We start from the raw sequence: 22,842 nt of genomic DNA, 5'->3' as shown, positions 1-22,842 counted from the left end.
TAGGCTAGTATAAATGCACATACAAGAGCCAAATAAAAATAAAATGTAACTTCAAAATTGTCTGGAAGCAGGTTTGAAATGGCTCAGTCATCTTTTTCATTCAAATCAGACAATCTTTCAAAATACTCCTATACTGATCATGCAGAGTTCCAGATACCCTTAAACAGTTATTCTAGCCTATGTATAACAATTCAATAGCTTTGTTCATGATTGCCAACATGCACATTAGTCTCACCTTTGCTAGGCTTCTCCTCTGTTGTATTGGCCAGTAAAGGAGCTGTGAGAACATGCATACAATGTTTATAGAAGAAACCCAGGAATTCTGTCTTTTCGGTTTTCTAAAGAATAAAATACATAGATTTACATTATATATTTTGAAAATTGTTGGTTTGTTTGTGGATTTATTTGTGCAAAATAAAATCATACTTTGCGATTACCTACAGATACCAAATTTTGCATAAACAATCCTGCCACTTAAATTAGTCAAATGCATTACTTTTTTACACAGGAATATGCTGGGTGAAAGGTTTAAATTATTTTTGTTTTTCCTTGGGAAAAAAAGTCATGACTATTATGAATAGAGTTCATAAAAAGTATTTGCTAACAAAATTAAAATCAAGTCATCTATTCAACTGTCATTTTAGTACAAAGAAAATTTTTACTGTTACAAATCACAAAATAATTAAAATTAGGGAAAAAGTAACAGAAGCTTTATGAATTTCTCATTCAAATTTACTACGTATGGTAATTATTCAATAAAATAAATAAAGTTTGCAGTTGAAATCCTACAAATTTACAACTGTTCTTTTACTTCCCTTTTGCAAGCATATACATAAAACCTTCTATTACATATATTTAATTTCTTAAACTTTCCTAGAAGTGTAATCTATGCAAATGACTTGGTTTGGTTAATGACGGGCCTCACCTGCTAGTAATTAATCTCTCTGTATATTAAAAAACATTTTTACTGTGGGATGACAGCATCCCATCTGCTTCCTCCCTCTCTCCCCCTGTTCCAGGTAAAGTCCGACCTCGTGGCTTCCCCTCACCACTTGGAACTGCTATTTTAAACCAAGCCCGTACTCCCCTTCCTCCACCCAACTCCACAGTGCTTTCAATGCCAAGAAACATGGCACAGTAGCCGGAAGACCCCATCGCAGCCATGGGAGAGGGTGCAGTGTTCGGGGCAGCAGCCTGGGAATAGGCACTAGGAGCAGGGCTCCCAGCTGAGCTTATGAACCAGCAGTGGGCTCTTGGAGTCGCCTCCGCTGTCAGGCTCTTGGAGAGCCGGAGCACAATGCCTGATTGCCCAGAGTATGCTGCCCCCGTGGAGACTCATCCCCACCCCAGTGGCTGCCCTTACTGTGGCTGCCAGAGCAACCCCAAGCCACCCACAGGAGTTGCATTACCAACCTGTCTGCTCCTTCTCTTCTGCTCACGATGGGTAGACAGTGGCCCTGGGCTCTGCAGGCAGGGCTGGGGCTCAGGCAGGACCACACGGGGTAGAGGTTGGGACAAAGACCCCCTGCGCTGCTGCTTTCCGCAACTCAGCAAGCTACAGTGCCCCAGAGCACCATGTGCACATGGCACTACCTGTGCCCCATGTGGGGCAGAAAGGCACCCCTGAGCCTCCCCAGCCACCAGGGTTAGAGGGGACCTGGCACATGCTGCAGCTGGAGGGGGAAGGATTAGGGTTGAACAGAGAGAGAAGGAATCTGGCTGCCAGTGGGAAGAGGAGAAAGAAGGGATCCTTATTTGCAGGGGAGGGGGAAGGAGAGAGAAGGGGGGCATGGGCTGGAGAGTTGGGGATGGGGGGGGAGGGGAAGGTGCCTGGGATGACCCAGCCCTCCCTGGTGGCTGAGGGTGGGAGGAAGAGCCAGGGCAACAGCCCCCTAGTATTTTAATATGAAAGTAATATACATTACCAATTAGGGGTGTAAACATTTATCAAAACCAGTTAACCAGTCTTAAAGCCTTTGATAACAATTATCTAACCACTCATGTACCCACCTTATAGTAGCTCCATCTAAGTTGTATATCCCTCATCAACACACAAAAAATCCTAACCATATGCGAATTTAGGAATGCACTTACATTGGCAGTGGCCAGCATGTTTTCTGGATCAACTAAAGTACGAAGCAGACCCATGAGTTGAACTGCCCCCCCAAGTTCAGGATCTGTATCACAAATCATATGTTCTATGATGAGGTTAATGAGTAAAATATCCTAACGGGAAAGATATAAAAATGAACAGATTAGTTATGACCAAGAAAAACTAAAATTAAAATAGAAATTGAGTCAAATTTGGCTCAAAATTAAGGTTTTGTAAAATAAAGGATTTTAGGACAAAATTTAGGACTAACAGAAATAGATTCTTAAAATGTACTTTTAAAAATGCCCATGAAAATCTACTCAAGGAGTGGACAACCTGCAGCTCACGAGCTGCATGCAGCTCTTCAAAGAAAAAATTGTGGTTCCTGTGCCCGCAGCCCTGAAAGGGGCGTGTTTCTGTCAGATAGAGCCGCAGCATTCCACGCAGAGTTCAAAATGGCCGCTTTTTTTTCCCCCTCAACTAAAGAGCAGCTGTGTTTTTTTGCTCAACAACTTTCCCTTGGCTCTTTGCACTGTATCCACCACTATTTTGGCTCTTCGTCTGTTACGGGTTGGTCTCCCCCAACCTACTCTATTTGTATCCCTAATAATTATGTAGAGTACTCAGTCCTGAGAATTCAGAGCAACTAAGAATTGCTGATAAAGTTTGATAAAAACAGCTTGTCTAAACTGAGAAACATACAAAATATAAGTACCATAAATGATGAAACTGTACATGTTAAAATCCTTAAGCTGAAACTATGATGTGCAAAAGGGATTTATTTTTTGTAATTACAAGTTTTAACTTGATTGTCCTTTTCAGAATATAAGTTTAAGAGTGTATATGAATGGAAACATTTTAACCCATTAGTGCTTCAATGCCTAATTAGCAGGAACAGAGCCACCAACCAGAAACCAGTTAAGGCCCTGCTTCTGCACACACTTACGTACATGCTTTACTTTTACATGTGGGTAGTCAACTGAAGACAATGGACTAACTCACAAGTAAAACTAAGCTTATTTATGTTAACAAGATCAGGGCTTTCATTTGTAACTTGTCTTCCATATTTGTAGATTTTCCATACAGAAATAAATTAGTTGTACAATATGAAAGTGGGCTATTTCCGGAAACAAACAAAACAAAACAAAAACAAAATACTTTTAAAAGGAACTTGGAATACTGGATATTTCTACTAAATATGAACTAAATATGTTAGTTATTCCACTATTTAATGAAGACCTTAAACCATTAATACAGAAATTAAACAGAGATATGCTCAGAATCATCTTAAATTACAGTATAACTAAAATTATTTTTAATTAAACATTTTAGGAAACTGGCATATAAAGCAGCTAAAATACATGCCAATTTTATTACATTCAAAATTAACAACAGCCACTGGTTCTCTTCCCCCCTCCCCCCCCAAATTAAATTTTTCTATGGCTTTCAGTTTCCAGCTTTTCTCTTTACTTCAGGATTGTTCTACTATAGCAACAGTTAACTAGTACACTGTCTTAAAGAGTGTTTTTATTATCTTGTACAAGCAAATTTCTATGATACTACTGAAGAATTCATTTATATGCTATTCAAAACTGAACTGTTTTGCATTTAACCATCTAGAAATTGACGTCTTGCATCCCTTTATTTCTGATTCTCATTTTACAGAACCTACTTTGCAAACTACATTACAAAAACAAAGTTTATTTAATGTATTTATTAGTTTTCCAAATAAAAAGTAGTGATAGTTGCGCAAAAAGGTAAAAATAAAGCTTGCAATTTGCACATCAGTTGATACACTCTGATAAGCCATCTAGCAATAGGAAAATCCCACACAATCTTGTAAGTATTTAAGTATGTGCCCAAGCCCCCCACTACACTGTTAAGGAGTAGGACTGGGGTCTAAGAATGTTAACTAGTGGCTAATTTACTAGTTGAGTAGTCAATAGAATTTCCATCAACTAGTCAACAGGCACTTCCGTATTCCTCCTTAAAATGTAAAAGAGCCCATTTCAAAGGAGGAATGCAGAACTCCATGTGCAGCTCAGGCCAGCAGGAAGTCTTGCTGACTCCAGGTTGCACTCAGGCCAGCTTTGAAATGTTAAAGAGTCCCCACTCCTGCACATTTTAAACCAGAAATGCTCTCATGGAGCCCAGGGTTAGCGGGGGACTCACTGTCTCCCACTGATCCCGGGCTCCCTACTACCCTGTTGCTTTGAAATGCCACATGGAGCCTGGAGTCAGCTGGAAACTCAGCCTAGGGTCAGCACATTTGAGCCAGGCATTTGATAGAGGCAGCAAGGAGGTGGGGGGAATCGACTAGTCAACTGACTAATCGATAAACATTTGCTTATTGGATAGTTGACTAGCCCTTAACAGCCTTACTGGAGTCTCAGACGATGCAAATGAGGAGTTATGGTCACTTTTCCACATATGTGTTGTGATTAATATTATTTTAAATACTATCATGATGGGTACAAGCAAGGACCTTCCAACTATAATATTTTTTTCTTAAAAGGAAACATTATAGAAAACTATTTCAAATGCATATTTGACAAACAGGATTCAGTCACTAATAACAGATTCGTAAATATAAACCTTCTAAAAAAAAAAAAAGCTTCAGATGACCCTCTACTTACATCATCATTCTGTTGAGCTTCCTGCATAACAAACTCTCGTACCATGGATGGATTGTATTCAACCAAGTATGAGAATATATCAGTAGCTGCACTTCGCACCTGTGCATCATCCATACCCTGGCAAATCAAATAAAACTATTAAGTACTTTAAAGAACGTAAAAACCTTGTACTTGAAAGGCCTGACGTTAATTTTTTTAAATGAGCAGAAGCAATTTCAGAAGTCATAAGCATGTCTGAGTTATTTACTATTGCCATTACAACTAATACCTAAAGAAGAGATGAGAGCTTCTCCCATCCTGCCCCGTTTTTTCTTGTTTAAGTGATAGCTGTGTGTGTAATCAGTTTCTCAGTTTCCCTGATGTATTGGTTAATAGCTCTGTTTTTGTTAGTAGTTTGAACATAGAAACAGACTAGAAAAAAGGAATAAAAGACTAGAAACTAACTGATATTTCACTAAAACTCCTAGAGGAACTGAAAGATGTAATACCTGAATAATGTAATACTTCATGACATTCCTCGTAGAGAAACTTTATGACGTAAAAACAATTTTTTTTAAAGTAGACTCAATTTCAATTACTGCAGTGTTACTGTAACTGCTTTTTAAATGATTGCCTTATGAGAAATGAAAAGGTGTGTTACAAATATTTACATTACATTATAGTCATTTCAGAAAAATGCGTATTGAATTAACTTACTAGGATGACTTCTAGTGCTGGCAGTATACCCATATTAGACAATGTTTTGAAAAAAGCATCTCTGTTTTGAGGTTGTAATGTTTGAGAAAATGCACAGAATTCTTTAAGAAAGTTTACCTGAAATACAGAAAGACATATTGGTGATTAATGCAATTCAGACCATGACAGTCATTTCATGAATATTTTACAAATGCTTACCAATTCTTGTCTTTTCTCCTCATCTGTGGCTTCATCTGTTAATTGTGCAAACAAGTCTGTCAGAAATTTTTCATCTTCCTACAAAAGATAATACATGTGTTTATCTGCCAATACTGAAACAAACCCCTGCAATATTACATTCCTAAAGCCATGCCCTCTGTATTTTACACTTGTTGGGGGCATAATAAGCCATTGTGCATGCATTTATGTCCAATGCAGATTTTTTTCTCCACGGGAAAAAAAAACTGCCATAAGTGCTGCAATTCTACTTTTTGCCCACCAGAGGTTGCTATGATGCCAGAACAGCCAGTATCAGCTGATCCACAGACACAGTCAGCAGCATTCTGCACATGGAGCCAGGTTAAGAGGTATGGGATATGGAGGTTTTTTTGGAGGGGAGGGGGAGGACTGGGAGGGGGGGAGAGAGGAGGAGAACAGAGAGAGTGGGACACATGGGGCTGCTGGGGGGAGGGGGAGGAGGGAAGTCACAAATTCAATCAAGGGCTCAGGAACCAAGGTGAGAGATAGCATTGAGCCAGGATATGAATGGGAGGAGCAGGGCTGCAGGTACACAGAGATTGCTGGGAAGAGGGAGATACAGGGACACACACACAGGGTAAGGGAGATATTACTGACTGAATGGGAGAGGCTAGTGGTCAAGTCAGGATCTTCATGAGATGGCTCCAAAACTCCCCCACCCCAAAGCATCTGTTCTATACTTCTCTCACCCACACCCAACAATCCTTCAGGTTGTCTCCCAGGCTCCTTCCCTCTCCCCCAAGTCTTTCCACTGCTCCTGAGGGGAGCGAAAATATATTTCTGTATTGTACTTTAAATGGATTATTACTTCAAGTAATTTGGCTAGTAAAGAATCTATTTAGTCTGTATTATTATAGACATACTTGCTGACATTTTGAAATAAAATACCAAAATCATTGCAACTAGTGTGGTTATATTGTATTATTTTGACAAATAAAATATGCAGAATTTGTGCACAGAATTTTTAATTTTTGGTGCAGAATTCCCAACAGTAATTTTAAAGGGACAATACAGTTGCATAGGGTACTTAATTATGACATCAATCAATCAACTTTTTACTTAATATATGTATCTATGTGCCCTTTACTTGTTTTATTATATGCAATTTTCTTTCCAATTGTGATGTATTGTATACTGCTATCTGTCAATCTCCTCTTTTCCTTGTTTCTACATCCTCATATTTTCCTACATTATATTGTCTGGTGATCACATATATTATATATTCTCTCCCCTATCAGTCTGTATGACTGTCTCAATGTCACATTAGGGTAATTTTTTAATCAACTGCTCTTGCATACTCATACCATCTATTCATAAGCAGGAGCTGCAAATTTTACCAAAATCCTTAACAACACCCAACCAGGTTAAAAAAAAGATAGGAGAGGAAATGAAGATTGTAACACTAAGATATTGGAAAAGGGGTGAACACTGAAAACCAAATGAAAATGGTTAGATTCTTATCAGTTCCACTGTTGCTCATAGGAGTCTTACTGGCAGCAGTCAAGATTAACGTTTATGCTGTTGAAGCTTAGCAAAGCTATAAGCATCAGCAGACACACCAGAGTGACAACAGCATAACATCAGTTAATCATTCCAAACACGAACCAAGTGTAATTCTAAAAGCTAAAAACTCTTAAAACAATCCCCCATCCTCATACAGCAACTGATAGCATTTGCCTGGCAAAGCTGCCTACATGACACATAAGCAGTTTTTGAAAAATCTATTCAATGCTAAGTCAACAAACTTCAGGTATTATTAATACAATAGGTGGCCAAGAAACCCAACACAAAAAAACAATGACTGAAACCCCACTCTTTGGAGGTGTCCTATATACATGCGCTTTCACCAATCTTGTACTACTTTGGCTCAGATCTTGCTAGTTACCTACTCACAAGAGGGAGGCAAAGAAGCCCTAGTTCAAGCTTGGCGAGCCTCCAAATTAAGTTATAGCTGACAAGACAAACTTACTAGTAACTTGGAGTTGGCATTTCAGACTAACGGAGGTCACTCTCGAAAGTCAATATGGGGTCTACAATTCAGTTTACTTTAGGATGAATAAGCCAGAAGTGTTTTATGAAAGAACACAAGTGTGGTTATCTGGCACTTGTCTACCATTTGAATTTTAAAATGTTCTGTTCTAATCTTTAGTCTATCATGAAGTAATTACAGAAATTATACAGATTTGACTTCTATAGTCTTGACTTCTGTAGTCCGGCAACATCTATATTTCAGCATCCCTGTAGGGTGCTTCCAGACTAGAGCACTCGCGGGGAAAAGTCAGGTCCTGTGCTCAGCTACTCTTCTCCTACCCTCCCTGAGTGCCACAAATAGCTCAATTGCAGTTCTCAAACTAAAGAAGGGAGGGGGACAAACTGGGATGGGGGCCGCCCAGGGGAAGATGCTGGATGACTGCAGAGCCCCATGGCTGGGGGCCAGGAGTGTAGATCAGCAGTGGGGCTCTACCAGCCACCTTGCCTCTTCTGCTGAGCCTCCCCCACTGTTCCCACTGGAACAGAGCCCTGCAGCCTGCAGCAGCAGAACTAACCTCCCTAATCCAGCAGATTCCCTGGTCAGTGATTGGTCAGGTCCTGAGAATGCCGAACAAGGAGATACAATCTATCATAAATGGAATACAGATTGTAAAGAAGCTTACATCCTCTTATTTGAGCCTGCGTAACTCAATAGAAATACTTTAAATATATAAAGATTTAATTAGCAACAAAAACAAAGAAACCCAAGTTACCTTGCTTGAATCACAAACTAAGAAAAAAAACTAAGTAAATATGGGTGACAAATTTAACAGTACATTATTAATAATACCAACTCAAAGTGGAAGAGAAATGTAATCTGGTCCATCTATTGCCACTGAAACCAATAAGATTAGCTATGCTCATGCAAAAATCAGCAGAACACTTCAACCTCTCTAGAGGCTCAGTAATGGATTTAAAAGTAGCCATCCTCCTACAACCCCCCCTCAAAACCAGACTACAAAGAAAAACAACAGAGCTACAATTCATTTGCAAATATAACATGATCAAATTATGACTGAGTAAGGATTTAGCATGATTATCTAACTAAAGGCAATTTTCCCTCTCTTGGTATTCACACCTCCCAATTAGCTGGTGGGAATGAGCCGCGTCCACCTTGACTGAATTGTCCTTAACACTGGTCCTACACTTGATGTAACTCCCTTATTTTAAAATACTAGTGTGTTTGTATATATATCTGCCTCTGTAATTTCATTCCCGGAAGCAAGTGTAAATTGCAGAAGGATTTTAGAAATATCATAAAAAACTGGGAACTTCAGCATTTAACTATACTGTCAATGCCATGGCTGGTGTGATTCACCATGAGTTGAGATATATTAATTCTTAGCTAAAGATTCACTAGACCAGGGTACAGGAAGTGCAGTACATTAATCTTCCCAGTCACAGAGAACCAGATACAATTCCATAAAAAAGCTAAGCTAACAGAAAATAAACTTCTGGGTTAAGAAGCACTCAAAATTCAGGAAGAGTAAAACATTCAGTAGTGTGTAAGTGATTTAAAAGCCTAACCATCATTTTCATTGAAAGATAACAAGGTTTAGGCTCCTAAATACTCTTACAATAAAATGTGAGGCTAATTCAGAGGCATTTTTGAAAATGTTAGCCTAAATGCTAAAAGTTGCATATACAACTATAACTCTATAATCCTTTGTGTATGTATTACAATATAATATTTCTTCCTAGCATGATGGTAACTGAACACTGACACAGTTCACCAGTGCTCTGAGGTGGTATAGAGCAGTGTTTCTCAACCAGTGTTACGAGTACTCTTAGGGGTACTTGAGAAGTCTGGGGGGTATATATACACAACTGAAATTTGGAGAACTGAATTTTTGTTTTAAGTTTTACAGAGTTTTATTATTTTTGTACTTTTTACACCCCAAAATTTCACCACCCGCCCGCCCATGATTAAGTTGTTTAAACAAACGTGTTGCAATGGTAGAAAAAAATGGTGTGTCTGAAAACAGTAGGTACTGGAGGTATTTTTTTTTTAAAGGGGGTACTTTATATATATAAAAAAAAAGGTTGAGAAACACTGGTATAGAGAACCTCTCAGACACTTGACCAATGCTTATATGAGAGAGACTCAGTTAAACTTGACACCACAATAAGTGTTAGGAAAGTATCTTCCCCTGTGTCAGAACGGTTCCCAAACTTTTTGGCATCACAGCCCCCCTTTTTGATTTTTGAAAAACCCCCAAATCGCAGCAAAACTTGTTGAGCCAAAAGCCAAAACCAAAAAAACAAACTGAACAGGGCAGCAAAACTTGATATGGGAGGAGGGGGGGGGGGGAGAGGCTGGGTTGCCTCGCACCCCCCTCATGGACTAGGGGGAGGAGAGTGCTTTCCTCTGCATCCTGGTGCATAGATAAGTATTTTTAGTAGAAGTCATGAACATGTTACGTGCAAGAAGCAAAAAATTCATGGCCTGTGACCTATCCATGATATACTAAAAACATAGATGACTATCTGGCAAGGTGCTCTTGCATGGTGAGAGGGAAAGGGAAGAATGAGGGGACCAGCACTGCTGGATTAGCAGCTGCTCTGGAAGCCTTGGTCACTGCTTGGGTGGTTCCCCAGTGTCTCCTACTTGGGTTCCCGGAGTAGCAGCTAGTACAGCTGGCCCTGGGGCTGCTTCAGCACTTGCTAGCCTGGCTGGCTACGAGGCCACCTGTATTTGACATTTGCACAATAAGTTGGTATTACTATAAAAGTAGAATTTGCTGAAAAATATAGGCCACCTCTGACTGTCTAAATTTGTTTGGTTGTTACAGCTCAGCCCATTCAATGAACCTTACAAAGGCTGTGTTGCTGGCTGAAAAGAACAAATGTATGCATTGCTCACAAAAATATGTATAAATTAACTTTATAAAAAACTGATCTATAATAAAAGCTGAATAAAAGAATATACTGAAACATGAAGTCAATGGAATGAATGACAAAAATATTCTAAATATAAATGAGTCTACACATTTATCAACAGATGTGGAATAAATTGTGTAATACTGTGTTTTAAGAGACTGAATCTTGGACTCTGATCAGAATCAATAAAAATGTACAGTACAAAGGAGCATAATTAATACTGCAGGTTAAAAGTAAAAAAAAGACAAAGCTGAGTGCTACAGTTGTACAATTTTAATAGACAAAAATTCTTTGTCTTTTTCAAGACAGAAAAGAGCTGACGTGCATTCTTTGTGAAGTCTGTTCCTTAGTAAGGTGTGCACTGAGAAGACCTACTATGATTTATCTTAGAAGCTATATAAATCATAGACAAAGTTCTCTGAAAGCTGTGCAGCTGCCTAACTAGCACTGCTCAGTTGCAGTCAAGCCACTCACACTCCCGTGCTACAGCATAGCTTCCAGGCTGGTGGCAGAGGAACTGAACCAGGTGTCTCCTCCAGTTTGAAGGTATGGACGTGGCCCAGCTCAGACTCCTACCTGTCACATCAGGAACAGCCCAGCCCTGAAGATCTCCCTTCCCTGCTGTGACCCAGTCCTGGACCTCCCTCCAAAGCAGATGGCGCTGACAGAGTGGCAAGGGCAGCCCGAACCCCCACCTACTATGGCAGGCCAGATTTCCCTTCCCCCCACCCAAACCCCATTTGCTGCAGCTGGAACTACTCAACCTTCAAGTCCCCCTACGGCAGGCTGGCCCCAAGTCCCCCCTTACCCTATTCTCTGCCCCCCCCCCCCGAGCCCACACAACAAAAATGATTAGGGGTTTGGAACAGGTCCCATATGAAGAGAGATTTAAAAGACTGGGACTTTTCAGCTTAGAAAAGAGGAGACTAAGGGGGGATATGATAAAAATCTATAAAATCATTATAGGTATGGAGAAAGTGAGTAAGGCAAAGTTATTGACTTCCCATAACATTAGAAGTAGGGGTCACCAAATTAAATTAACAGGTAGCAGGTTTAAAACAAGCAAAAAAGTTTTTCTTCACTCAGCGTACAGTCAACCTGTGGAACTCCTTGCCAGGGGATGTTGTGAAGTCCAGGACTTTTACAAGGTTCAAAATACATTCATGGAAGTTAGGTCCATCAATGGCTATTAGACAAAATTGGTAGGGGTCGTGTTCCTGGCCTGTTTGTAAGAGGCTGAAAATGGAGAACAGGAGAGGGATCACTTGATGATTACCTGTTCTCTTCACTCCCTCTGGGACATCTGGCATTGGCCACTGTTGGAAGACAGTATAATGGGCTACATGGACCTTTGGTCTGACCCAGTATGGCTGTTCTTATGTCAGCGCTGAACCCCTCACTCCTAGTCCTACCTGACAGCCCGTACCCCCCAGAACCCTTGCACCCTAACTCTGTCCCATTCCTGAGCTCCTCTTCCCCAACCCCTCTCCAGGGTCTGCACTCAAACAGCCCTCACACTTCTGTCCCCCAAACCTATGCCCACCTCCACAATACACTGTCCCCCAAACCTATGCCCACCTCCACAATACACATTTTCTTATGTGCACCGATATGGAAATAATGCATCACACACAACCACCATACTGGTGCACATAACAAAATTAATTCCATTCAGGGGTGGGAAAAAATGAGGGGGAACACTGGTCATAGGGTTTAAAAAAAAATAATAATCACACCACTTTCATTAATGTTCAGTGTTACTAGGCTAAATATTTTCATATCATGGGATATCCATGTTCCGTTGCACATTTATGCAAACTAAGTTCTGAAGAACTTTTTATCCCATCTTTGGAAAAGCCTAAGAGTGCATTATAAATTACACTAAGAAACATTACAGTCGTACAATTATAGCACTCAGTGGGACTATGCTGAAAGTTATGCATATAAATTAAGCTCCTGGAAGATCACAATAGCTTTTCTTAACCTTTTGGCATCTTACAAAGTCTGTGCAGAGACTGAACTAAGGACTTTTGGAAAGTCCTCACCTTAGCCCACGGTACTTTTCATCACATAGTTAGAGCCCTGCAAATCTGCATATATCTGTGGTATCAACGTCTGTGGATATTCATGGGTCATTTTTGTGGAAACAAATACAACTTCTGTATCTAGAACACTCCAAATGGGCATTCTCTTTATATCCGTGGATGTGGATGTCTGCAGATCCTTTTAGCAGATGAAGATATAAATTTTGTATCCACACTTCTACACAAAGTTAATAATAGTAATGCACACGCATATGCAGATCTGACTTCTTTTGCTGTGTGTTTCATTAACATTAGCAAAATAATTCATATAAAATGGAAAGTGGAAGAGCTAGCTTGGGTGAAAGTGATCATGAAATGATAAGAGTTCATGATTAAGGAATGGAAGGAGGAAGAACAAAATAAAGACAATGGATTTCAAGGCAGACTTCAGCAAACTCAGGGAGTGGGTAATTAAGATCCCATTATTAGCAAGCCTAAGAGGAAAAACAAATTGAAGACAGTTGGCAGATTTCAAAAAGACGTTATTAAGGGCACAAGTGCAAACTATTGCACTGTGTAGAAAACACAGGAAGCATGGCAAGAAACCATCTTGGTTTAACCAAGAGATCATGACTGATATAAAAACCAAAAAGGAGTCCCACAAAAAGTGAAAACTGTCAAATTAAAACAAATATTAAAAGAATGTGGGAGTAAAATTAGAAAGGGCAATACACAAAACAAGCTCAAGCTAGCTAGAGACATAAAAAGTAACAAGAAAATATTCTACAAAACTACTAGGAGCAAGACGAAGACCAAGGACAAGTTAAGCCCACTGCTCAATGAAAGGGGAAAAACAACAGAAAATATGGAAATGGCAAAGGTGATTAACGACTTCTTTGTTTCAGTTTTCACCAAGGCGGCTGATGGTGTTTGGAGTCTACAATAGCGTAGGATGGAAAAAAGGAGGTAGGTTCAGAAGTTAAAATAGGAAAACAACAAGTTAAAAAAAAAAAAATCACTCAGAAAAGTTAGATGTCTTCAAGGTCACTAGGTAGGGCCTGATGAAATGCATCCTAGAATACTCAAGGAGCTGACTGAGAAGGTATCTTTGAAAAGTCATGGAAGATGGGAGAAATTCCAGAAGACTAGAAAGGTGCAAATATAGTGCCCATCTACAAAAGGGAAAATAAGGATATCATATAGAATTACAGACCAGTCATTTTAATTTCTTTAAAAGGAAAGATAATGGAGCAAACAATTAAAGAATCAATTTGCAATCACTTAAATAATAGGGTAATAAGTAAAAGAACAAACTGGATAGCTTTCTTTCATAGGATAACAAGCCTTGTAGATTAGGGGGAAGCAGTTGATGTGGTATATCTAAACTTTAGTAAAACATTTGATACAGTCTTGCATGACTTTCTCTTTAATAAATTAGGGAAATACAACTTAGATGGGGCTACTATAAAGATGGATGCATAACTGGTTGGATAACCATTCCCAGAGAGTAGTTAACAATGATTCACAGTTATGCTTGAACATGCTGGAAGGGCAGGAGCGGGGTTCCACAGGTATCAGTTTTGAGACCAGCTCTTGTTCAACACCTTCATCAAAGATTTAGAACAGGGGTGGCCAACCCGTTAGAGACAAAGACAAAATAGTGGTGGATAGAGTGCAAAGAGCCACATACAGATGGAAGTTGGAGGGGGGGGGAAGAGGGGGGAGTTGTTGAGGGAAAAAACACACCCCATAACCGTGCCAGGAGAAAATAGGTGCTGGTATACCACGGTACACCATCCCAGGGCATACCATCACAAAAAAAGCACTGGGAAGGGGTGAGGTGTGCAAGCTCTGGGAGGGAATTTGGATGCAGGAGGAAGTAGAGAAGAGGATGCTGGCTCAGGGAGGGAGCTCCAGGCTGGAGAGCTTTGGGGTCAGGTGGAGGGTTGGGGTGCTGAGCAAGCTGCAGGCTTGTGGCTGTGAGGGTGCAAGAGTTTGGGCTGGGGTGCATGAGGTGCTCAGGGCAGGCAGGCTGAGAGTATGATGGGCTCAGAACACAGATTTGCAGTATGTGGATGGTGCAGGAATGTTGTGACAGAAGATTGGGGTGCAGGAGTTTAGGGATGTGAGAGGCTCAGGACAGTGGGTTCCAGGGTATGATAGGCTCAGGTTTGGGGTTGGGGGGGTGCATGAGTGTTATGATGCTGCAGCCAGATGGGGGTTTGGACTCAATTGGGGGTTTGCTGACCAGGTTTCATTTTTAAATAAAATATTATGTCAAACACAAAATGTTCCAGCCTTGTCTTTATTTATGAGAGGGGTGGGGAACCTATTTTGAGTCAGGGGTCACTGACCCACAGAAAAGTCAGTAGCTCCAAACCCCCCCAAGCCTCACTAATGTGGCCCCAGCTGTGCTGGTGGGGACAGGGGCAGGGTACTCATCAGGGGAGGGAAAGGGGGACAGAGACAGCTGGGGGCCATTACCTGGGGATCCCGGGTCTCAGGAAGCGCTCTGGCTGCTCTTCCCCTCCCCCCTCGCTCTAACCCAATCCCCCGAGCCAGGCACCCCCCTGCTCTAACCCAATTCTCCCTCTGCTTCCTCAGAGCCAGGCACACGCCCCCTCCACCCCAGAACCCCCTCGTCTCTCCCCCCAACCTAATTCTAACGTCCTGGAGGTGGAGCCACCACCGCTACAACCACACACAACTTTCTCTAGGTGCTGTGGTGCATGTACTGAGCGGCTGGCCTTGAGAGGGGCTGGCTGGGACATCGTGCACCCCCCCTCAATCCCCTTCCCCAGACTAGAACCAGGGACCTCCCCCGCCCCAACCCAATTCCCCCCCCGGCTCTAACTTACTTCTTGTATACTGGAGCCACCGCTGCCGCTACAGATGCGTCTCCCTCCAGGCGCTGAGTCGCCGGCACGCCATGCACACCCCCCCAACCCAATGCCCCTCCTCTCTCTGCTCTAACCCAATCCCCTTCCCCCTCATCCTTATGCTTAGGTCCTGGAGCCAGAGCCGCTGCTACCACCATGTGTATCCGGGACGCCATGTGCAACCCCCCACACCCAATCCGCCTCCTCTTCCTTCCCCTTCTCCAGAGCCAAGCATCCCTCCTCCCTGCTTTAACCCAGTTCCCTTCCCCCACTAACCTTATGCCCAGGTCCCAGAGCCGCTGCTGACAGCACTGCTGTACCCAGAGCCCTCGCCGCTGCCTGCGCTCAGCAGTCAGCTGCTAGCACATGCAGGCTGGGACGCTGTGTGCGACCCGGCCTGCATGTGCAGGATATGACGCAGTGAGCAGGGGGCCACGAGCGGAATGATGTGGGCTGTGAGAGCGGCTGACCTGAGCAGTTCCGGGTTCTGCTGATTTAGAAAATGGCACAGAGTACACTTATAAAGTTTGCAGAAGATACTAAGCTCAGAAGGGTTGCAGGATAAGATTATAATTCGAAATGATCCAGACAAACTGGAGAAATGGTCTGTGGCAAATAGAATGAAATTGAACAAGCACAAATTAAAGCACTTCACTTAGGAAGGGGGAAAAAAAAAATCAGTTGCACCCATACAAAATGGGGAATGGTTTCCTAGGAAGGAGTACTGCAGAAAGGGATCTAGAGGTCATAGTGGACCACAAGCTAACTACGAGTCAACAATGTGACACTGCTACAAAACATGCAAACATCATTCTGGGATGTATTAACAGTAAGGATGTAAAAGGTTAACTGGTTAGCCGGTAAGCTTTACCCTTAGCGGGTGAGGCTTACTGATTCCACTTAACTGGTAGGGGCTGGAGCAGCTCTCTACCCACCCTGGGCAGAGGCTGTTTCAGCCCTACAAGGGTCCACTATGGGCCTGGGCTGCTCTGACTGGCTGGAGTGACCCCTATCTGGCCCCCCGCTGCAGGTTACACACTGTGGCTCTCAGAGTGGGGTCGGCTTCACCATGGCAGTGAAGCTAGGAGCCCCTGCCAGCCCCCACTCCCATGGAGGCTTCGCTGTGGGCTCTGCAGTATAAAGCAAAACTAAGCTTTATATTGCAAAGCCCACAGCCCATATAACCATGCAACTGTTAAGATTTTAGTGGTTACAAAGTTACCTTTTCACATCCTTTATTACCAGGAGTGTTGTAAGCTAGACATAAGAAGTAGTTCTTCTGCTCCAGTCTGCGCTTATTAAGCCTTAACTGGAGTACTGTGTTCAGTTCTGGGCACCACATGCCAAAAGATGTGGACAGAGAAGAGCAACAACAATAATTAAAGGTACAGAAAGCATGACCTATGAGGGAAGATTTGGGATTGTTTAGTCTGGAAAAGAGAAGACAGAGGGGATATGATAAAAGCTTTCATGTATCTAAAAGGTTATTACAGGGAGCAGGGAGAAAATTAATTCTCCTTAATTCCTGACAGGACAAGAAGCAACAGGCTTAAATTGCAGCAAGGGAGGTTTAGGTTGGACATTAGGAAAAACTTTGTAATTGTCAGAGCACTGGACTAGGGAGGTTGTAGAAGCTCTGTCACTGGAGATTTTTGAAGAGCAGGTTAGGGATGGTCTAGATCGGGGTTAGGGATGGTCTAGATGAGGCCCGGAGGCTGGATGCAGCCCCTAGCTTGCCTGGATCCAGCCGTTGAGCCTCAGATCCTACCCAGCATTGGGGAGCCTTTGCTGGTGCTCCACCCCTGACACTGCTCCACCGTGGGGCTGAAGCACACAAAATCTACTAGCGGAGCCCACGTAGGGCTTCTTAGTTAGGGGCCACATCACTTGTGTGCAGGCCCCCAACTCATTTTTCTGTGATTCAGTGGCCCTGACCCAAAAAAGGTTCCCCCACTCACTGTCTAGATGGTGATTGGTCTGACATGAGTTCAGGGAACTGGACTTGACCTTTCAAGGTTACTTCCAGTTATATTTTCATAGAATCACAGAACAACAGAACACATGAAATTTTCAAAAGATATGAAAAATTGTCAAATTCAATGCGCTTTTCCCTGCTGGAACATTTTAACAGACTTCTCAATTCAGGCTTTTTCAAGGAAATAAATTTAACTCTCAACTTCAGCTGCTTAACAGCTGTTCAACAATCATCAGGCATGAATCCCCACCTACCAAAACCCAAAATCCCAAACTCTATTCTCCTTGCTTTCTTCGTAATCTCTTTTAGTCAAGGTTAACTTCTGGACAATTTCAGCCCAAATGGTGAAAGTTTAATAAAATTACAAGCAAATAAATTCCTAGAAGAGAAACAGTGTTTCAGCCTTAAATATAATGCTGCCTCGTTGTAATATTGCATCTACTTTATGTAACCCTTTCCTCCCACACAATACAAAATTGATAAATTTGTGATATAAATTAAAGTGCCCTCATCTCCATGACCTTGTGCTATCTCACTTCACATAGATCCTCTTATATAGTATTTATGAGTAACTTCCCTCAAGACATTTCTCCATTACCATTTAGGCATTGGTTTGGTAGTACAGTAACAGGAACCCATCAAATTTTAAAGGGAACATATGCATCCAACTTTTTAGCATGGAAGAAAGAAGAAACTAAGCTCAGATACCACCAACACTTACACACATTTCACTGCGCCATTTTCCACTGGAAAATTTCACTTATTTACCTTAGTGTGCAGCACATAATTTGCATGGTAAGCTTGTCAGTAAAACACATTTTCAAACTGCAAATAAAACCTACCATTTGAGCCTACTGCTGGCAGCATGAATCCTGAAAAAGTCTAATTCCATCATGATGCACTCCTTTGATATTAGGGCAAAATGACTTACCTTTTTTTACTCAGTTCCCCCATATCACTTACAATATATACTTACTTTATAGGGGGGCTGCAAAACGAATTAGTTTCTGTAAAACGTTTTCAAAACGAAGAGCAGAACACTGCTGTTACATGTGAATCTGTCAGTAGGATAATGCAATTTGAGACTAAACATGCATGTATAGAAACTTATATTTATCCCACCCTTTTTAAAAGATTGGCTTAAAAGTAAAAATAATTTGTTTGCTCAAAATTGATGAACATAATAAAGGAAATCTACAATATAGTAAGGCCATGCACTTAATATCTCAAACAAGAGATAAGGCAGCAGTAAAAGTACATACATTTTAAATTTTGTGCTCCTTCCCTCCTATTCTGTTCTTCAGATCCCCAGAAAACACAAATCATAGGTCTCCAAGTGAGCCCAACAATATGCTTTATTCTGGCAAAATTACAAACATCACAGGAGCTTGCTGGCACATACAACCAGCCAATATGGAGGGTCAAGTAAATGGTGTTTACTCACTCTATGGCGCAGTTTTGCAAGTTTTTTTTTTTTTTTTTTTTTAACTATTGCATTATACAAAAGGTTTGGAATGACAGCCTCTAATGTGAGCAGAAATGTATAAAATACTATTTTTAGTTGCAAAAGAGCGTCATATAAGTATGAAACACCACTTACCTGTCTCCTTCCCCCCCATGGTCCAATGAGGGTTTTCTTTGGTAGTTGTGATATCACTAGAATAGGGCATGCGGGAGCACTAAGCTGAGTTGGCAGTGAGGAGGGCCTGTAATAGAATATGGGGGGGAAAAAAACAAATTAAAATTCAGTTATGCTGAATGCACAAGAGGAGAGGCAATTCTTGATTTAGTCCTAAGCAAAAAAACAGGATTTGGTCCATATGGTGGAATATAGCTGGACTGTTTGGAAATAGTGACCATAATATAATTAAATTTAACATCCCCTTGGTGGGAAAAACTACAGCAGCCCAAAAAGGTGATATTTGATTTCAGAACAGGAACTACACAAAAATTAGGTTAGTTAAACCAAATTAAAAGATACAGTGCCAAAAATAAAATCCATGAAGGATGCATGGAAACTTTTCAAAGATACCATAATAGAGGCTCAACTTAAACGTATACCCCAAATTAAAATACACAGTACGAGAACCAAAAACATGCCACAAGGGCTTAACAAAAAAAGCAGTAAGATATAAAAAGGTATTTAAGAGCTAAAAAGTGGAAGTTAAATCCCAGTGAGGAAAAAAAGAAAGGAGCATATACTCAGTCAAATGAACTGTAAAAATATAATTAGGAAGGCCAAAAAGGAATTTGAAAAATAGCTAGCCAAAAACTCAAAAAGTAATAGCAAAACATTAAGTACATTATAAGCAGGAAGCCTGCTAAATAACCAGGGATGTTAGATATTGTGTAACTGAATAGTCATGTAATGGCATAAAATATTAACAGTTACACGACTATTTGATAATCCCAGAGGGTAGGGCCAGCAGTCAGTGCACCCCGGCCCCACTCCTGGGGAGCGCCCTGCCACCCTGAACTGCTGCCTCTATCAATCAGAGGCAGCAGTACAGGGTGGAAGATGGGAGCTAGTCCACTAGGGGAACCAGTTTAAAAACTGGGATGCAGAGCAGCCTCTGTCGGCGGGGAGCTTGGACCCCTTGCAGACAGGGACCATGCCACAAAGCAGCCTCTGCCTGTGGTGGGCCCAGGCTTGTTGTAGGCTGAGGATGCTCCATGGGATGTGAAGCAGTCTCTGCGCGGGAAGCTTGGACTCCCACAGACAGGAGCTGCTGCCACGAAGCAGCCTCTGCCTGTGGTGGGTCCAGGCTTGCCGTGGACAGAGGCTGCTCCATGGGAAGCTTGGTCCCCCTGTGGACAGAGGCTGCTTCACAGCAGTCTCCTTTATCCTTCTCCCTCCCCTGCAGGCAGAAGCAGCAGCACTGCAGGGAACCAACCAGCTTTTAAGCACCAGCTCCTGCCTGCCCCCACCTCTGTGGGAGGTAACAAGGAGAGGGACGAGCATGTGGGCCTGCAAGAGCCAATATGCCTGGGAAGTTTGCTTGAAAGCCAGCTACCCAAGTGTGTTGGCTCCCGTCTGACCCCTGGCCCTTCGTGCTACTGCCTCTGTCAGAGGCAGCAGAATTGGGGTGGAGGGATAGGTGGATTCAGTACTCATGGGGAGTCTGCTGAAAGGCAGACGGATGTCTTCCTTTAAGTTCATCTGCAAGTTTGACACCATCAGCTCAGGATTAAACGAAGACTGTGAATGGCTCGCTAAATACAAAAGCAGCTTCTCCTCTCTTGGTAGTCACACCTCCAGATCAGCTGCTAGAAGTGGGCCTCATCCTCCCTGACTGAATTAACCTCGTTATCTCTAGCCTGATTCTGGCCTGCATATTTTATACCTGCCTCTGGATATTTCCACTACATGCATCTGATGAAATGAGTCTTTGTCCACGAAAGCTTATGTTTCAATACATCTGTTAGTCTATAAGGTGCTACAAGACTCCTTGTCGCTTTTGCTTGAAGGCAGATCCTCATGGCACTAGCACATGCTTTCCACGTCCTCCACCCCCATGCATATAGTTGATAGGATTAACCAGTAAGCTTAGGTTTATGGGTTAATCATTTACTCGGCTATACACTAACATCCTTATAAACAACCAGTGAGGCCCCTGGATGACTGAGATGCCAAAGGAGTGCTCCAAGATGATAAAGTCGTTGCAGAGGAACTAAACCAATTATTTGCTTCTGTCTTCACGGCTGTGGATGTTAGGGAGATTCCCAAACCTGAGCCATTCTGAGGAATTGTCCCAGATTGAGGAGTCATTAGATGCAGTATTGATAAACTTAACAGTAATAAGTCCCCAGGACTCGATGGCATTCACCTAAGAGTTCTGAAATAACTCAAGTGTGAAATTGCACAACTATTAACTGTCATTTGTAGCCTATCCTTTAAATCAACTTTTGTACATAATGACTGGAAGATAGCTAATGGGAAGCCAATATTTTAAAAGGCGATCCTGGCAGTCTGGTAAGTCTAACGTCAGTGACAGGCAAAGTAGTTGAAACTATAGTAAAGAACAGAATTCTCAGACACACAGATGAACATAATTTGTTGGGGAAAAGTCAGCGTAGTTTCTGTAAAGGGAAATCATGCCTTACTGACCTACTAGAGTTCTTTGACAGGGTCAACAAACTTATAGACCAAGGGGGGGGGGGGGTCGTCCAATGGATATAGATTTTCAGAAAGCCTTTTACAAGGCCCCAAGGTCACTCATCAAAGGCTCTTAAGTAAAGTTAGTTGTCATGGGATAAGAGGGAAGATCCTTTCATGGATTGATAACTGGTTAAAAAGACAGGAAACAAAGCATAGGTAGGAATAAATGGTACGTTTTCAGAATGGAGAGAGGTAACTAGTGGTGTCCATACTGGGACCAATGCTGCTCAACCTATTTATAAATGATCTAGAGAAAGGGGTAAACAGTGAGGTGGCAACATTTGCAGATGATGGTGAACTGCTTAAGATAGTTATGACCAAGGAAGACGGTAAAGCGCTTCCAAAAGATTTCGCCAAACTAAGTGACCGGGCAATAAAATGGCAAATGAAATTGAATGTTGATAAATGTAAAGTAACGCACATTGAGGAAAAAAATCTTAACTATACATACAATATGATGGGAACTAATTTAGCAATAACTACTCAAGAGATCTTCAAATCATTGTGGATAGTTCTCTGAAAATATCCACTCAATGTGCAGCATCAGTCAAAAAAGCAACCAGAATATTAGGAATAATTAAAAAAGGGATAGAGAAGAAGACAGAGAATATCTTATTGCCATTATATAAATCCATTTAAGCCCACATCTTGAACACTGTATACATATGTGGCCAGCTCATCTCAAAAAAGATTGTGTCACTGGAAAAAGTTCAGAAAAGGGTAAAAAAATTATTATGGGTTTGGAATGGGTCCCATACGAGGAGGGATTAAACTTGGACTTTCTGCTCTAGAAAAGAGGAGACTAAGGGAGGATAAGATAGAGTTCAATAAAATTATGACTGGTATGGAGAAAACTAGTAAGGAAAAGTGATTTACTTGTTCTTATAATGTACGTAGTAAGGGTCACCAAATGAAATTAAATAGGTAGCAGTTTTAAAACAAAAGGAATTATTTCTTCTAAGGACGTGAATAAGTAATTGATTAACTGGTACCCTGGAGTAGCCTTCTGTGGCCTGCCTGCTCCCCCCATGCAAGTCTGTTCCTGCTCCCATGAGCCCCTACACGCTGGAACCCTGCTTCTTCTCTACCCCCAACTTCTCTTCCTTTGTGGAGCAGGCATCATTGCTTGCCATCCACACTACATAACTGATAAATATTATTGTATCAATGCATAAATAATACAGCCAACATCCCATTATGCAAGTATTCCTTTATTAAAACAAAGTCCTTACC

The 22,842-nt window shown here is 41.7% G+C and overlaps 1 protein-coding gene across 3 annotated transcripts in view; it reads right to left on the bottom strand.

The window, feature by feature from the left end:
- The window catches only part of PPP4R3A (protein phosphatase 4 regulatory subunit 3A), a 97,569-nt gene that overhangs the window by 21,991 nt on the left and 52,736 nt on the right, over positions 1 to 22,842 (bottom strand). For all 3 annotated transcript variants that reach the window (XM_025190962.3, XM_006135507.5, XM_025190961.3), the window contains 5 exons: positions 5,623 to 5,700; positions 5,425 to 5,541; positions 4,729 to 4,845; positions 2,095 to 2,226; positions 236 to 338 (listed from right to left, as the gene is read on the bottom strand). In XM_025190962.3, the coding sequence (XP_025046747.1) occupies positions 236 to 338; positions 2,095 to 2,226; positions 4,729 to 4,845; positions 5,425 to 5,541; positions 5,623 to 5,700 (547 nt within the window). The remainder of the gene's footprint in view (positions 1 to 235; positions 339 to 2,094; positions 2,227 to 4,728; positions 4,846 to 5,424; positions 5,542 to 5,622; positions 5,701 to 22,842) is intronic.

The sequence above is a fragment of the Pelodiscus sinensis genome, chromosome 5 (genome assembly GCF_052426305.1).
Source record: "Pelodiscus sinensis isolate ZL-2025 chromosome 5, ASM5242630v1, whole genome shotgun sequence".
NCBI classification, from domain to species: Eukaryota; Metazoa; Chordata; order Testudines; family Trionychidae; genus Pelodiscus; species Pelodiscus sinensis.
This window is presented reverse-complemented; position numbering and strand designations above follow the sequence as displayed.